Consider the following 19,473-nt stretch of genomic DNA (forward strand, 5'->3'; position numbering starts at 1 on the left):
TTGCTGCAAGAAACTGGCACTAAAAGAAGTGGAAGGACCTTCCCTAACTGCGATAACTTTATGGTACCAAAGATAGTTTAGCAATAATCAGGGACTGATTACTTATTTACAAGGGTCTCTGTGAGAAGGTTGCCACTAAATTGCAAAGCCATCAAGGACTTGACTTGAAGTTGGGGAGGGCAGGTCAGTCAGTTTATTAGCCATGGATGGAAGGCAGTTATTATTATTATTATTATTATTATTATTATTATTATTATTATTGTTGTTGTGGTAGTTGTTGTTGTGGTTGTTGTTGTTGTTGTTGTGGTTGTTGTTGTTGTTGCTGTTGTTGTTGGTGTTATTCCCAACTTGGAAAAGCAGGATGGGGCATAAGGGTTATCAACACTTGATTCCCCTCCTCACTGTGAGGTGATTCTAAGGTAAAAGTAGTATCTGGAGTACATCCATTAACGTATTAGGATAAGGGCATGGGGATAACTCCTCTCAGGACTGTAGCAGATCTGTCATATATTGATTTATTATTATCATTTTACTATTGAATATAACAGAGTTTTATTCCTTATTTTGTTTGCTTATGGTTTTGCATTATAAATGATTGAATCCTCTCCCATAGATTCCAATACCTTTTTACCCTTAAGTCATCTATACTTTTCTAACGTTTTATGCTTTTCATTGTTTTGTATTCTGCCGATCCAAGGTTCGCCAATGGGCATTTGCTTCTGAAGCTCACTCAATACTCTGTTTAGTCTCTCTTCGTGTTCTTTTTGTGTCTCTCCCCCAATTAAAATGTCATCTAGAAAAGTAATAACACCATCAATATGCATTAAAATTTGAGAAATGAACCTCTGAAAGATAGCAGGTGATGAAGAAACACCAAAGGGAAATCTCTTATACTTAAATAATCCCTTTGGAGTGTTTATTACAAGAAACTTTTGGGTGCTACTATAGCGTGAGGTCTACCACACTAAAGCGTGAGGTCTACTGCTGAATTATTCGTCCCTCATAAATAATACACATTTCATACATTTGTTTAAGCAATAAACACTTAATTTAAACATATCTTAGAAATTACTTAAATAGATCATTGGATTTCTAATTACATTAAAAAAAAAGGAATAAAGGTAAAAATAAACATGTTATCATATATTTCCATACATTTATTCTAGCGATACACTCTTCGTACGTCAAACATGTTATCATATATTTCCATAATTTTATTCTAGCGATACACTTTTCGTGCATCAAACAGGTTATCATATATTTCCATACATTTATTCTAGCGATACATTCTTCATACATCAAACAGGTGATCATATATTTCCATACATTTATTCCAGCGATACACACTTCGTACATCTTCTAAGAATGACACAAATAGATCTGCTTCTTGAACTGTATCCAAGATTTTGTGTTCTCTTGAAAAGGCGAGTGCTGCTTCTTCTGTCAGAATGACTCTTCTATAAAACGCCTTCAGCAACATTTTTAATACCCTCAGTCGATGATATCTCTTTTAGGCCGAGGGAAAAACAGATTTAAGAGCTGTGGGACGCTGGCGGCTGGTCACGCGGTAGACCTCACTCTCAACTTGGGTAGGCGACATATGGCGGTAGACCTCACACTATAGTAGCACCAACTTTTGACTATCAGCATCTACAGGTAATTGTAGTTATGCATCCTTAAGATCAATTTTTGAAAAGATTGTACTCTTACCCACTATAGCAAATATTTCCTCGAGTCTAGGTAAAGGATATTTCTCACAAGCAATATTGTTATTAAGATATTTGAAATCACCACAGATTTGCAAAGACTGTTTATCACTTTTCAAAACAGGCAAGATAGGAGCTGCCCAATCACTAAATTTAACAGGTTCTATCACATCATCCTTCATAAACTTATCTAATGCATTTTCAACAAGCTTTGCATATTTACTAGCAACAGGCCTAGATTTATGGAATTTAGGAAGCGCATCACTTTTCAACTGGATTTTAGTTACTACACTAGTAACAGGCAAGTTAGGATCAGTGCTGAACTGCTCCAACTGGGATTTAGCATCCATAACAGAATTAAGCTCTACCTCATCTTCAATTCCTGCTAAAGAAATACCCAATTTTGGCATTAAAGTTTTACCACACAAATTGACATTGGAGTCTTCAACCACATAAAAACTATGACTGATGTTATAAACTTTGAATCTTACATTAAAAAACACCTTGCCTATTACACAAATAGAATTATTTCCATAAGCTTTCAGCCCTTTAATATTAGGCTGAACAGACAACTCTAAAATGTGAACACAATCGCAATTCAGAGTTAAAACTACAGCACCACTATCTACTTCATATGGAATATCAATATCATTCAACTTCAAGGTAATCTTTGTTCTGACTGGTTCAGTATTATCACAATCACTCTCCAAATTAAGCATGTGATCTGATTCTGAATCATCAGACTCATCCTTTAAATTAAGCAATTGATCACAATTATTATCATCATCAAAATCTGAATTAACACATTCGGCTAAAGCATTTACTTTTGTTAAAAAGGCTTTCTTTTTCTTAGATTTGCAAAACTGACTTTTACCATCACTATTCTCTTCCACACTTGGCTAAGGTGAAGCCTTTTGGCCCTGATTTGACTCTATAAAACGAGGACAAACACGTTTCAGGTGCCCTTTTCTATTACAGAAAGCACAAGATAGATGGGAAAATCTGCAATTCTCACTACGATGAGGATAACCACAATGTCTACAACTAAAATTAGCTTTATGTCTGGTTGCACTATAACTTAAATTCAAAGAATTAACACTATCAGTTAAACCAACTTTCTCAGAACTGAAAGCTTTCTCAAAATTCAAAACTCTTTCAGGGGTTTCTGCCGAAGTCATAGTTTGTAAATTCAAATTTTCAGCAGCCAAATTTGGAAAATAAACTTCATTATTAATGGCCATAAACAACTGATCTCTGACTCGACCATCAAAGGTAGTACCAAAATTACAATCTGAAGCTAAGGATTTCAGATCAGCATAAAGATCACACAATGACTCACCACGATTTTTCCTCCTTTGCTGAAACTTAATCAAAGATCTGTGATAGGACAGTTTCACAATAAAATGGGTTTTCAATAGAGAAACAATATCATCAAATTTTAATGATATGAAGTAATTTAGGTGCACTGAGAAAAGCTATAACACTGAAAGTCTTTGTACCTAAAGAAATAAGTAGATTATTTTTCTTCTTAACCTCCTCAGTGATGCCATAGTAACCAAAATGTGCTTGAAGCATAGACAACCAAATATCTAGCTTGATCTTTTTAGGATCAAAAGGATCAATCTTACTTAGGTATCCTGGAGCCATTGTATAACACTAGAAATCGTTGAATCCACGCAACCAATCACGGGCAAAACCGAAGCTAGGCAGTTTAGCAAACAGGTTAAGCAGCATAGCAGGCTTACTAGCCAGCCTAAAAACATGGGAAAAATACAGCTTACCAAATCCAATGGCATTCTTCCACAAAACAAGGACATCACTCCTTGGAAACAGGTTGACATCCAGATAGCACAGAGACGTAGCCAAAATGCAAGAGCGCTAGCCTGGGAACTTTGGTTCGGACTCCCGTACAAGGCATAGCCTACACATGTTGGGAAAAAACCAGCGTCTTGAAATCTGCTCACAAAATCAACATCCTGCATTCAGACTTCATTCGTCGCCACTTTCTTATAAGTTCGAGATGTTGGGGTTAGTGTAAAACCAAAGTCATCGACAATAGTCCATTTGAAACACGGTGACTCATCACCTGGCCAACATAATTCAGATGGGCGTCGGACATTTAGGCCTACGTGAAACTTGAAGTGCCATGTCGAATCCAAAAATATTAGAAGGAGAGGCCTAAAGGAAGTCTATAAAGAATACAAGGAGTGATCTGGCGACTTGAGAGATTATATTGCAAATTAAACTTAGATGTCTGTCATATGCAATATTTGTGTGAAAATTGAAAATTCCTAAACTGACACAGACTCAGAACTAAGCAGAGATATAAATGAGTTAGATATAAGGTCTATTGTACAATTCTTATTCATGATTTGAGAATAATTCATCCAAAAAATATAACATTTAAGGAAACAGGAACCTTGAAACATTTCATAACGGACATCAAAGCCAGCAGCTTGGAAATCTTACCTGCGTAATATCACGAGCATCAAAAGCCGTTGATATGAGATGAAGGGTGAACTAGAAAATGGAAGGAGAGAGGTAGCTAAAATAAGTCATAGAAAGGATAAATATAAATAAATTGTAAAAATAAAACTTCACAAAGATGCTCTTTGTAATTCTCCAATGGTGCTAGTGTGTAAAATGGTGCTTATATAAATACAAGAAAAATCTTGCAGCTCCAGGGAAAAAGTAATTACAGAGAAATTTTACATTCTGACATATAATGTTTGATATATACAAAGTAACTACAAGGTATATATTGGCTACATCTCAGTCAGCAATCCTAGGTAATCAGACTAACAAAAATAAAGTGGAAAGAAATTCCAAATCACTCATAAACCTTTCCTGGGGTTTCTAAAGTGCAGAATTCTAAACTTACCTTGAAGGACAGAGAAAGAATTATAATCAAATTTACTTTTATTCTAGGAAAAGTACAAAATCATGTTTCATTGCTACACTAAACAGCTAATTGACATGGAAACGAAAACTAGAGAAAACGTTTTCAAGGTAGTAGTAATAAATGGATGTTATTCAAACTTATAAAAATGATTATCTAAAACTAACTATTCACAAACAAATTTCCAGTTTAGTCTTAATATTAGCAACTTAAGTTGAATATTAATTCAGATTTGTGCACAGCTTCACGAACCATTAATCATTATGAAGACAAATTACCAATTCCATATTTACAACAAGAAAATCAGGTATCATGGAAAAATATCTAATGGAGGCTCTCAGGTCGGCGTCTGGTACAGACCATTGGGAGGCGTAACAGTAGGACGAAATCCTCCACCACCAGTTCCTCCTCCACCACCACCAGTTCCTCCTCCACCACCAATTCCTCCCCCTCCTGGTAGTGGAGTTGGACGGAATCCTCCTCCTCCTGTTCCTCCCCCACCACCACCACCACCACCGAAAGACCCACCTCCCCCCGTGCCACCTCCTCCGCCACCAGAAGTCCCGCCTCCTCCTGAACCACCACCAGCCCCACCTCCACTCCCACCCCCACCTCCACTCCCACCCCCACCCCCACCTCCACTCCCACCCCCTACAACGACTCCAATTTTAGAATTAAGGTTATAAAAGTTGGGAGCTGTTGAACAGTCGAAGTTGAACCACCAATCGCAAACGAAATACTGCTGGTTGAAGATGGTACCATTGGGGCACAGGAAGGAATGAAGTCGACTCGGCCTTTCGCATATATGGTAAACCTGGGAAAAACAACATATATACATGAGCAAAGGGAAAAATACACTGTTAATTATTATTATTATTATTATTATTATTATTATTATTATTATTATTATTATTATTATTATTATTATTATTAGCTAAGCTAAAAGAAATAAGGAAACATAAAATATTGTGCCTAAGTGTACTCTCAAGCAAGAGAACTCTAGCCTAAAACAGTGGATCCCCATGGTACAGAGCTAGAGAATACTGGTTTTGATTTTTTAGTGTCCTCTTGGAAGAGCTGCTTGCTATAGCTAAAGAATCTCTTCTACCCTTACCAAGTGGAAAGTAGCCTTAGAGCCACTACAGTGCAGTAGTTAACTCCTTGAGTGAAGAAGAATTTTTCTGTTATCTTGGTGTTGTCAGGTGTATGAGGCAAGAAGAGACTGTGTAAAGAATAGGCCAGACTATTCAGTGTATGAGCAAGCAAAAATAATGAACTGTAACCAGAGAGGGATCCAATGTAGTACTATCTTGCTAGTCAATAACTCTCTGGTGATAGCATTTCAACGGGTGGTTGGTGTCTTGGCCAACCTACTACCTACAGTCATGAGAAAGACACATCATCTGTTTGCAATCAAGTCAGTGTCTCAAAGAAAAAGGGCAGTCACTATAAGATTACTTTGCTTTACTTTGACGGCTGCTTTTTTCGGTCCCATACAGCAGGGAAACCCCACAGTCTACAGGACCTGCGCTGTTGTTTTACCTTGTTTGTTCAGAGTATTGAACATTTCATATCACATATTGTTCATTTACTGTTAAATCGTCACTGTTATAAGACTGATGAAATAAGAAAGTCTTCAGTTTCCTCTTGAAAGCCTTAATGTCTTCAATCATTCGGATGTCTCATGGGAGCTTATCATATAGTCCCGGTGTAAAGGATTCAAGTTACCCCCCGTTTCAAATTACCCCCCGGTAACTTGAAACCGGTTTCAGATTACCGGGGGGGGTAATTTGAAACCGGTTTCAAGTTACCCTCTCTGTTTTCAAGTTACCCCCTCATCAGAATGATAAATAATTCATGTGACATCGCAAATATGTATCATGCATTTATTGTTGGCTTCACAGCAGTAGGAAAAGTAGTTTAATCTGGTATTTAAGACCAAAAATTGCGTATTAGTGAATTATATGACACGTTAAAAGTCACAGACTGTAATTCAAGGTTCTGTGATAAAGGCGAGGTAAAATTTTATTTTGTTTCTGTTCGTGTGATTGTTGATATTTTCGTATTTAAGACCTAAAGTGTCATATAATTCCCTAATTCACAATATTTGAAGTTACAGACTTTCATTTAAGGTTTAGTGATCACGGCGAGGTAAAACATTTTATTTCAGTGTGCGCGTGATTGTCGAGATTTTATTTTTTTTTATTTTTAATTAACTGGCCTTATCTTTCAATTAAACACAAACTATGACGCATCTAACTTTATACAAAACAATTATTAAGTAAAAAAAGATAGATATTACCCGTAAAAATATTTGAAATCAAAACCATCATAATGAACCCTGTTTTAGCATTACATGGAAAAAAATATTTACCAAATTAAATATTAAGAAAAAAAATGGGAAAATGGTAATGAAATTGTTAAATTTGGAATTGACCAAACAATCAAACGTGTCACAGATGCAGCCAACTTATAAAAAACGACTTTGTTTCAGATTTGCAAGGTAAATTGGGTCAAGGGTATTAAGCATACTGATAACATTATAAAGGAAGACATGAAAATAGTCTGAATGAACTAATTTATTGAATCTTTTGTGATAGCACTAACTTCATCTGACGAAGTCACCATAACCACGTTTGCTAATATAACCTTTGTTGTAAAGAAATTAATTTTGTCGATGAATTAAATAAATTCTAAAACAATACAATCACCTACGTAAATATACCATATTAAACATAGTTGATTAAATCTTTTGTAAAGAATCCTGTCTTTTAATAATCAATCAGAATTGAGAACTGAATTCATTTGATATCAAAATTAAGATTATTTCTGTTAGTATGATAATCGTTTTATAACAATTTTGCTATTTGTTATATTTAAGAGTTTCAACTTGTCACCACGTGGTTGCAAACAAAAAGAACGAAGGAAATAATTTAGGGAGAGTATCAAATTAAAGGATTATATTCTTAGACCGTTCAAATCCGGGTGAATGACTTATTAGTTGACCCTTTTCTCCTATTCTTGGCTCGCCCATAGATTAAAGCGGCTAAGCCAGGTGTGCTTTGAAAATGACCAAAGAGAACTGGCAATGCCGCTATTGGGCTCCGAGTTTGCTCTTAAAATGGTTTGACCATACCCATAGTTGCAATATAACAATAGAACTCCTTGTGTCCATATATCTCTTTGTTTATTCATTTATTCTGTCACTGATAATGCATAGTAACTTCGTAGTATTTGGAGGCTATGCACGTAAAAAATAAAAGCTCAAATATAAATTACCAACATGCATGTTGTCATGCAGACAGAATTAACGTTGTGTAAGCTACTGTTAGGTCGATTCATTTTAAACCAGAGGACATTAAAGATGGTATGAAGTCTCGATTACTAGGTATTGCTGTTTTGTCATTTGATGAAATGAGTAATAAGAAAGAATGGAGCTATGACAAAGGGGCAGAAGTCTTATATAAACCGCATGGAAATGTACAGGTGACCATGTGGCGAGGTCTTTTTTTTCTTTATGATACATTTCAGGTAAAATTCTTAAACATTTTATGACACCGTTTTTCAATAATTTTCCATTTCGAGATCAACAACAGAGAAAAAAAATCCATACACGAATCCATCACTTACTATTCTGGAAGATGGTTTAAATAGGATTTGATTTAGCCCATGATAACACACAGCTGCCTGCCTTTAGGCTAAAATCAGTAACAACAGTTTTGTGATTAACACAAGCTGTGTTCAATGTCATCCATAGAGGGCTATAAAGTGTAACGACTTTACCGTAGTCCAGGTGTTTTCGTATACAAACAACCAATGTAAGTACAGTAGAAGCAAACAGCATGTACTGTACCATGTTTTATTAAAACTGTTATAATTGCTTACAATCTTGCTTTATTAAAAGTGTCAATTATTTACAGATATCATGAATGATATAGTATTTACAACATACATACAAATACATATACATGTATTATATGTATATATATATATATATATATATATATATATATATATATATATATATATATATATATATATATACTGTATATATATATATATATACAGTATATATATATATGTATATATATATATATATATATATATATATATATATATATATATATATATATATATATATATATATATATATATATACATATATGTATATGTATGTATACATATATACTTATGATCAATATGTTGATTATACCTTATATAATATTTGCTTGCAATATAATTATGAAATATTTCAAATAATGGAAAAAATAACCGTCAAAATCAAATTTCACCTCGTCTTCCTGTCTCGGTCAAATATGCGCCCATGACTGATAATGGAATATCCGACATTTATTAGCTAAGATATAAACATAAGACGGATAAAGGCTAGATATTAATAAACGATACCAATAGGTGAAACAGTACATGTATATACATATTACCTAATGATTGTGTTGACCCTGATCAAAAGCAATTTATTAATATTCATAAATGATGAGATCCTGCGCAAAAACGAGGGGGGTAATTTGAAACCAGGGGGGTAGCATAAAACCGGTTTCAAATTACCCCCGGGGGTAGCTTGAAACCGGTATCAAGTTACCCCCCGGTAGTTTGAATCCGGTTTCAAATTACCGGGGGGTAAGATTTGGAGGGGGTAATTTCAAACCGGTACACCGGGGCCGCATATTTAAAGACACTGGAGCCTACAGTAGACATATATCTAGGTTCCAATAGTTTGAAACCATCGATAACTATTCTCGTGTCGACACGATTTGTTGGCGGTTAATATGTAGCAATTCTCTTAAGTATTTTGGACGACTGGTTCAGATAACTTGGTGGGTTATTGTACATATTTTAAATTCAATTATCGCTTTAATTGGCAGCCAGTGTAAATCAATTAGTATAGGGATGAGCCTTTCTCTAGGTGGGACACCTTTTATCAGTCTTGCTCCTCTGTTTATTATGTTTTGAAATTTCTTAAGTTGCACTTTTGTTAAATTTTAATAGATGGAGTTGCAGTAGTCAATCCTGGTAATAACACAGTTTATCACAAGTTTCTTTACAGAATTTCCATCCAGGTACTATTTCATAAACGCAATATTTCTTAGATGATAACCAGCAGTTTTTACTACATTATTTATTTGGGCATTGACACAGGTTACAGTCAAGAAATACACCTAGATTTCGAACTTCACTAGATATTGGCACTGAATCATTATTTATGTTCATTTGAATATCACCCAAACTTCTCACGCTGTTTCTCTTAACCACCACCATAATCTTAGTTGTTTAAATGTCATCCATTCTGTAACACTATCAAGGATTCGGTTTAGAGTTTCAGTAGTGTCATCTATATCATTTATGGAGAAGTAAAATTGTGTCATCCACAAGTAGTTTGAACTTCATACCATGCCTTTGTGGTATTTTCGATAGACCAATAGTATGAATGCAGAATAAGATTGGGCCAAGTACACTCCCCTGGGGTACCCCTTTGTTTAAGGGTTCATATGATGAATAAGAGTTTCCAATTTTTACACAGTAATTTCTACCAACCAAGTAGTAGGTTGCCTGCCTTTTAACAAAATAAGAGAAACTTGCAACAGTACATAAAAGAATCTTAGCCTAGTTACAGTCTCATATGAAAGTCTTTATGTTCAGTATGAAGTTATCTTCCTAGAATACACAGGATTAAACTTCATCTGGGAAGTAAATTTGGGAGAAATCATCGTTGACAATCAACACTATCTGCCACACTGTCTAGTGTCCAAAGAGTCCCTAACAACGCTGATAATCCCTGACAATGTTAATGAAGTGATAAGGATCAAGTTAGTAAATCTCTCATCTCAACTCATTTAGCAGATGTAGCAGACATCAGCAATGGCTACCTTTGTAACAGTAAAGCTGATCATTACTTCAATTCATTTTTATGGTACTTATCTCTCGGCCTCAAAGTACTGGAAGCTTCTTGATTAAAATCATCTTTGGTATGGTTAAGCTCTTTGCCATTTCCGCTCTACCAGGCAATACAATACCACATGAAACACCACAAAGAATTCTTGGCCAAGAAGATCAAGAAAAATTGTTATGTATAAAGCTTCCCCAGAGCCTACAGCACAGCTGAGGACCTACAAGAAGAGACGCTTGTGTTGTACCAAATTTACAGAAAGCAACCATACCACTAAATTAAGTGATTGAAAGACTCCCTTCATCCAACCCCCTGTTGATAAGTGACACATCATTGGACATGAATGGGTTATGCCTCCTCTTGGAAGCTAATCAAGGGGAAACTAATATATCTGCTTAAAGCTTACTTGGAGGCCTGAAACAGACACTAACATTGAGGAAGATCACTTCACTCTCTACTTGTATTATTGACCAACTTGATATACTGACACTCATTACCATTTAAGGCAAACTAATAATACTGGAACTCAGATAAAGAACAAGACAAGAACAGCAAACCGCTCTCTATCTTAAAACAGAAAATTCTTTAGATATTGCAGTTGCAAAAAATCCCTTTGATACTTAATTATTACAAAACTTATTATTCCCATTTATTTTATTATAGTTAAGTTTCTAAAATATTTAGTTTTCAAAAATTCCTAAAAAAACAACAACAGAATATTCTGTCCAGTGACAGTGTGGTAAAAAATGTATCAACATATCAAGTGACACTTTTTCACCATGTAGTAGTAATGTTGATTTTGCAACATTTCAGCCTTAATGATTATCAAGTATATTCACTTAAGTAGACTTTCTGTATTTGCAATATCGGCTTCATAATAATGTGTGTATACATTTATATATATATATATATATATATATATATATATATATATATATATATATATATATATATATATATATGCATATGCATATTTTTGGGGCTCAAGCCATGATGGAAGTTCCACTAGACAGCTTTCTACTTGGGATATATCCTATGAGTTATATACCAGAGAATTTTATCTGTAGAGGTATCACAGGGTTTTTACCTCTTGAGCGAATATCACGAAAGATATGTATGTGACAGGGACATGTTTAAAACAACCACGGCTATCCTTCCCTGAATAGAGTTAACCTTGTCTCGAAGGATATGGGATAGGATTGGATACGTGGGAGAGCCGTTAAAACTCCGATACCAGTGTGCTACTGTAAACACGTTCGCTGGTTCTCCATTCCTTCTTGCAGCCGCCATCTTGATTGCATGCTTTGGAAGTTTTCTGTTTTGTTTTTTAAGTTTTCGTGTGTTTTTGGATCATGGATGCTTCTGCTTCTTCTTCATTGGTTAAGTTGAGTACCCTGCTTTTTTCTGGTGGAGGATTTTGCATTTCCTTCTTTTATTTTTCGCGATGCGTCCTTTTTTTGTCTCACCGCCGCATAGTTGAAGCCGGGAGCTCACGTTTTCAAATTCCTCAACGCTTTATATGAATTTCTTTGCTAGCCTTGTTGAAGTGTGTTGCATATAACGGATTTTGAGCAAAGCGAAAAATCTATTTTTGGGTGAGATGGCCATGTCGTCCTGATGGAAGTTCCTTAAAGTAGCTTCCTAAGGGATATATGTACTACAGTGATATTCGTAGAGAATTTTACCTTTAGGTATCCAGAATTCTAACTCCTGGTGCGAATATCCTTAAAATTTCTCCTACGCAATATCAGCGGACGCATTCTTGACACGCCTCCATAGCAATCTGCACCCCTAATAGCGTTTTCGCTTCGAGGAGGATGTGGCAAAATAAAAGGGAGCCGTCCAAAGGCTATCCCCGCTCTCATAATACTATTGGGAATACAACAGCGCCATTCCCACGATGGCGGACATTCCTTGTAGCATTGAGCATGGTGTTACAGATACAGTATCACGGGAGAGATACTGTGAAGATCTTTTCTTTTAGAAGAGATGGGTGGGTCCATCAGGACGACATGGCCATCTCACCCAAAAATAGATTTTTCGCTTCGCTCAAAATCCGTTTTTTGGGCTCAAGCCATGTTGTCCTGATGGCAGCATACCAGAGCATTAGTGTATCTGTGGATTTTTATCAGTGCCTTAACCTTATAGCAACCTTTTCTATGGTCATGGGGACCACATGAGACAAGTAACGTTACTGTTATTCGTCATCATCACTAATCATAACCAATGTTAGTGCTTCCTGCCTCCTACAGGGAAGAGTCATTCTAGACAGTAGAAAAGGGATCTTGAGGTTAACATACATAGTATGACCAAACATAAGTACACACTGAATATACAAATAGTCTCATAGTTGTATATTTTGCTAAAATAACATCAGTTTCTCTTATATCTATTATTTGATGCATACAAATATATGAGGGATACTTACTTTGGTAACTTGAAGAACTCTGGCATGTATACATACAATTGTCTGGCGAAAGTGGACGCACTACATTCTAATAGACATTTATTACTAATAAATGACTAAAAGAGATGTTTAGTAAAACGAATGTAGTATGACAATGGGATTATACCTGTAATGAGTACAGAGACTATATTTCCTTCTTGAAGGAAGAAATGATGAGGGCCACTCTCAGACTGAAGAAAAATTATAAAACAATTTCTCTTCATAATTCCTGTACTGGTTGCCTCTATCTGCACGAGTGTACTTCGTACACCGGCACTAGTGCTATCTGTATAATTCCACACCTGGGATTTTGAACAGAGCTAGTGTTATCATGGTAACACTTAATCAAAAGAAGTCACACCTAAGAAGGATGACCTCTTCTCCCTTTGATTGACAGTCCCAGTCAATTAGCTGTTCATCGTAGAATTAGACAGCAGGTTAAATATTCTACCTGGCGTCACCACATATTGCTTCAGATCATGGATTTGTCTAGCATAGTGTTTGTAGAACACTCTGGATGATTCTCATCCGTTACATGTGCGAGGACATGTGAGGTCCCAAACCATTAACTGTTTACCACAGTAATTAGGGGGCAGGTTTTAATACACTACCTGCCACCACTACGAAGTGTTTCAGTTCATGCACTTGTTTTGCATAGTGTTTGTAAAACACTCTGGATGATTTCCATCCAATGTATGAATGAAGGCGTACAAAGTCCATATACTGAAAGAAGTTCAGTGATGAAGCAATCTTTCTCGGATCATGACCTGCGGGAGTACTGTCCGGATCCGCTCTACGAATAAAGTAGGTGAGCTTCGCCCTTGGTTGTTTTAGGGATAAATTTGATCCAGAAGTTTCTCCTTTAAAGAGCTGTCCTCCCCTGAAGTCTGAAGTTCTACGAACATAGACCTTTAGACACTCTACGGGACATAGAGAGACATCTTCCTTCAGAGGGCAGATTCTCCAGGGACCCACCTCTTAGTGGGTAGCTCATTTTTAGCGAGAAAGGATGGATCAGGAAAGAGATTCAGTTCTCCCACTTCCGTGAACTGAATGTGACCCTCATCTCTGGATAGGGCCACTATTTCACTAACTATAGCCCCAGAGGCGATAGCAAACAGAAAAATAACCTTTTGGGTTAGATCCTTAAGAGAACAATCTTCATTGTTCACAGATGAGGCATAATGTAAGACCTTGTCCAAAGACCAAGAGATGGGCTTTGGTGGTACTGAGGGCTTAAGCCTAGCACATGCCTTCGGAATCTTATCAAAGATTTCATTCGCCAGATCCACTTGAAAGGCATATAGGAGAGGCCTAGTCAAGGCTGACTTGCACGTATTTATCGTATTGGCCGCCAGACCTTGGCTATGAAGGTGGACAAAGAAGGACAGACAGAAGTTCATTAAAATTTCTTTCGGTCCTTTTGCTTTGACAAACGCAACCCACTTTTTCCAGGAAGATTCATATTGTTTTCTATTTGACTTGGCCTTGTATTCTTCTAAGAATTCTATATTGCCTTCTGAGATCCCAAACCTTTTTCTAACCGCTAGAGCGAGAAAATCATGAAATGAAGGGTTAGGTTCTCTGTGATAAAACGAAGGCAGTTAATTTCTGAACCTTCGGAAATATACCTAGGATCAGAGCTAGGACCAGCCTCATCTAGTCTATCAGCCCCACTAGAGGATCCTCGTATGGGGCTATATATCGAGGTAGTTTCTTGAAGACGCTCGTGATGAAGAGGTCGAATTGCAGGTCCGGGACTTGTTCCCATCTGGGAGGGAATATGTCTGCATCCATGGACCATTCCAACTCTATCGGTTTGGATCGAAATAGAGTATCCACCGTCACATCGTGGATCAGTTGTAAATGAACTGCTGGTAGGTGCCATCCCTTTAAGAGAGGGATGGGTAACTTCACCAAGACTGTATGCGACGTTCGATTGTGACGTCTTATTATCGTTTCGGTGTCCCAGATCAGTCGCAGGGAGTCTGATCTGTGTGGAGGGGGCTTCCCCACCCGTGAAAGGACCAGCAGAGTCTTGGGACTTTCGTGCTCTAATTTTTGTTAGAGAAGCGATTAAAGAGGGACCGATCTCAGTCTTTTTTTATCTCTTCAAGCATTTGATGCGTGTTTTCTCCAAGCTCTTAACGCATCTTTCCGGTCTATCACTATTGCGAACTGGGGAAAGTTTAGCGCTTTTTCCTGTTGGCATTTTGGAAATCTGACTGATTACCCGAGTCTCTTGACAGACCTCGCGAGCTCCTTTTATATTCCCAAAGGAAAGGAGAGTTGATGTGACTGAGGGCTTCGATGGTTTTTTAACTATCGAAACCCCTGAGCTGGAGAAAGTCGAGACTTCTAGAAGCTTATCTTGCATCCATGATGTCCCAGGAACCGGGTCATCTCTTTGAATGCACATTGGCCAGACACTTCGCGTGCTGCCCACTCCAGCCTCTCGATCAGGTATATTAATACCTGAACTATTTCTAGGCTTGACTTTGACGTGACTAAGTTCGTCAATCCTTTGAAGATACTTAGGACTGTGAGTCCGACACGTATCTTTTCTAGGATGAATGTTACTCTCTGTAACATGAATTCTAGATAGGAGGAAGGGGGGTGGTTGACTGGAAGGTTCCGAAGGACACCTTTCAGGTCTGACAAGACTACGAACACCCCTAATTGGAACAGGGTCCATATGTTCAGAAGGATTAACATTCAGAACTTGCTGTTTTTTATGAACTTGTTGAGTGGCAACAAGTTCAGAATGACTCATTGATATCTTGAGTCCTTCTTGTGAACACAAAGCAGCCTTCCCTGGAACTCGATGAGCTATAGTTTTCTTACCACCTGTATGCTCTATAGCTCTCAGGTATACTCCTCCAGGAGGGTTTTGAACTGTAGGAGAAGGTAAGGAAATGATGGTAGGGACATTTCTATTTCCCATCAATGGCTCATCTTGAATAGGCTTTGGACCGAAGGATTGAAGGTCCTGCGATCCTGAGGGAAAGTTCCTCCTAGCCGAAGCGTCTTTATGCTTCGAGTAGTCAGTAGGCTTAGACTTTTGACCATCTGCCTGTAGCACCGTGGTCACTGGAATAGTGGAATGTTGTTGAGCAGCCCAGATATTTCCAGCATTTTCGATCTTCTTTTTAGGTTGGGGACCCACAACCACAGAAGATTTTCTCTTTGAGGGAATGCCCCATTTTTGGAGAAGACTTATGTTCTCCATGGTGGCGTTCCTAATTGCTTCCTTAGTGACCTCGTGTGGGAAGAGGTCTTTACCCCAGATGTTGGAAGATATTAGCTTCCTTGTTTCGTGTTTCACTGTTCCATCAACGAACACAAACTCTCTACATGCTCTCCTAGCCTTCATAAAGGTGTAAAGGTCCTTCACCAAGATAGCCATATGCATTTTGGCTATGGCCATGAGCATGTCTGGGGTACTTTCGTAGGTTGAACACAACTCTATGTAGTTTTGTAGAGAAAGGGATGTCGCAAGTCTCTCCTTTGACTCATGTTCATTACACAAGAGCAACTCAGACAATTTAGGGAGACATACCTTGAATTGTCGACTTGCGACGTCCTTGTCTAATTTTCCTACTGAAAATGTCAAATGGACTTCCTTCCAATCCTTTTCCTGTCCGGGAAAAGCTGGTGACAAAGGCTTGCACTCATCGAGTGTGGGACATGGCTTACCCGCCTCTACCGCTTTGGCAACAGAAGTAAATGCCTTCCCCATAAAGGGGAATGAGAGTGAAGTAGGAGCAAGAAAGGAAGGGTGTCTGTTATTCATTGAGAATACCTTCGACTCTGAATAACCCGCCTTTCTTAGACTACCTGAAAGGATAGTCTGTGCCTTATCATGGTCGAGAATCAAGACCTCCTTTGGTTCCTTTCCTTTTCTTGACTTTGGTTCGTACTTCAGTCGAACCCAACAATTAGGGAAAGCATCAAAGCTTGGCCAAAATTGAATTTTGTCCAAAAGAACAGCACCTATTTTCTCTGAGATGTAGAGATTGCCATTTGAAATCAGCATCTTCTCTGCAAACCTCCAGAGATTGGTTATGGAGCATGTTGGTGGGTCTTGATTCATGGGTCGTTTGACTGACCCCTGGGAAGCGACAAGAGAAGCTTTACGAGGCTCTATCTTGAGTTTTACTTCCTGCTTTTCGTTTTGTTTACGAAAGATCTCTATTTGATTCTTCAGCTGGATACATAATTGTACCACATTATCCAATAGAGGGGTAGAAGACAAAGATGTAGACATCGATGGCTCTATAACCGACATAGGTGGAGGAAATTCCGACACAACATTTTCCTCTTCTACTTCTTGCCCTTAATCCCAAAGGTTTTCTGGCCGTCAGGGGATGTAGTTGGCTCCTGAGGCACTACTGTTTCCTCACTTGCTTCCGGAAATAGTAGCTTACGCATCCTATCATTAGGTAGGAAAGGTAACGGAGAGATCTTTTGAAAGCCTCTCACCCAGTTGCATAATTTATATTGAGCTGTATCCCTAGTCTCCGTAGACTTGGGATTTTCAAAACCTTCAGACATTAATGTCCGACATATATTGCAAACCTGTGGGTTCCAATAATGTAGGGATCCGGAAATAATATTGCAGGGGGCATGAAACCTGTAAGTAATATGACCGTAAAAATACTTACTCTTGGCCTTGCAGAGGACTGCAGTACAAGGTATCTGGTGTTCCTCCTGTAAAGAAAGGAAAACCAAATGAGTATACAATGGATTGTCTCCTTGATAATCAACATGCAAATGTCATTTACAATAGAGTAGCTTAGGATAGTAAGCTATAAAGGGATAGTAGGAGATACATACTTGTGTACCCCTGTGAGCAGATGCTGTTACCTCCCCTCAGTATTAACTACATGGACGTTTCTCTATTAAGTAACTCCAAGTAGAAGGGCTCTTACCCCTAGGGGTAGAGAAGTATCAAATCACTGTCCCAAAATAATGTTAATACTGTGGGTCGACTACTGTCTAATGGTACTGTAGTTTTCTAATTGCAGTAAGTCTATATTGCAATTTACTGGCTACTGTACATCATGTATTGTAGTCTAGTCATTATGCTGCCTTCATAGTAGCATATGACAGTACGGTCCATCTAGCATGAAGCCAGCTGAACTAAAGAAAAAGAAAGACATATATTTGTATATCCCACTCAGCCTATTTGCTGTAGTCTTCCTACTATATTAAAATATAGAGTTTCCTGATCAGGGAGACTCAAGGATTAAGGCTCTACCCTTTAAGGGTTAGGAGTGTATTACTCCTGCCTTGAAGTGTTTAATATTGTAGGGTAATCCTAAAACTGATTTCTAATCAGGATATTGAAGAAATCATATTCATTCAATATAGGATTGGGCTCAGCAAATGCCTGTGTAGGATATCCAAAATATATTGGAAATAACTACTAGTATAAACTATATAGTAGTTTTCTATCTGCAGTATATTCTATACTGCAGATATACTGGCTACCTGTATAATATATACAGTAGTTCAGCCGGCATGTAGTCGGCATACCTAGGTCTTGCCGGCATACCCGGCATGCTAGCTAGAGAGAGAGAGAGAGAGAGAGAGATAGCATGGAAAAATGGCTACTCCTTACTGTGAATGTATACAGTAATTAAGGATGTAAAAGTCTAATTTGACTGCCTTTCTCCAGAAAGAAGGTTCTAATAGAAGGGGAGAATGTACCATTCAGGCTTCCATGCAGCTACAGTACTATTGCCGACAAAGTACCGCCGATACACTGCCGGCCGGCAAGCCTCCAGCAGTACCAGTACAGTCGGCGTTCTGCCAACTGAGTCAGCACTAACTTTGCCGGCTTGGCCGGCAGTACCCCGGCAACAGGACCTGTAGCAGCAGTCCAAGGGAGGACTGAAGAACCTTGGGGACAGAAGGGACTTCCCACTCACGGCCATCATAGCCGCTGGCACCCGCCAGCTAACGGCAGCCATCTTGGCTGCCAACTGCCAGCTGGGCCGGCAGTTGCCGACAGAAGATGTGGTTGGCGGCAGTATGCCCTGCCGTCAGCCAAAGTCACGGCTAGAGAGGGAGTCTGGCTGGCTCCGGCAACCTACCGGCAATGGTAAGGTTACAAGATGCCAGCCTAAAGAAAGACAATGGCTCAGCCATCAAAAGTGGACAGAGGGGTAGGGAACAGGGTCCTGTAACGAGTGTGAAAGGAACTGGCAAAATTGTCAGTCCTACCACCTGTTAAAAGAAACTCTGTTTCGGTATCGGCAGAATCCCAGGAACAGGAGAGACTCAGTTCTCCATCCCAGAGATTGCCAACACAGTTAAGGGGATGGCGGCACTGCCGCCTCCTCTCAACAAAGAAGAAACAGAGTTCCAGTGCCATGTATCCTAGGCTAAAGAATATTACTCTTCAGCCCAGAGTACTGTGGCACAGGACTAGTCTTTTAGTCGCAAGGAGAAGATGGTATCCTACCATAACTTCGAGTGCGGCTACTGAGGGCTAACCTCCATTGCCGGCCAC

The 19,473-nt window shown here is 38.3% G+C and overlaps 1 protein-coding gene across 1 annotated transcript in view; it reads right to left on the bottom strand.

Annotated features, from left to right (window-relative positions):
- Positions 1-4,942: 4,942 nt before the first annotated feature.
- The window catches only part of LOC137646481 (loricrin-like), a gene marked incomplete at its 5' end in the record, with an annotated part of 38,539 nt that continues 24,008 nt past the window's right edge, over positions 4,943-19,473 (bottom strand). The window contains one exon of the mRNA XM_068379587.1: positions 4,943-5,419. Coding sequence (XP_068235688.1) covers positions 4,943-5,419 — 477 coding nt within the window. The remainder of the gene's footprint in view (positions 5,420-19,473) is intronic.

The sequence above is a fragment of the Palaemon carinicauda genome, chromosome 9 (assembly GCF_036898095.1).
Source record: "Palaemon carinicauda isolate YSFRI2023 chromosome 9, ASM3689809v2, whole genome shotgun sequence".
Lineage (NCBI taxonomy): Eukaryota > Metazoa > Arthropoda > Malacostraca > Decapoda > Palaemonidae > Palaemon > Palaemon carinicauda.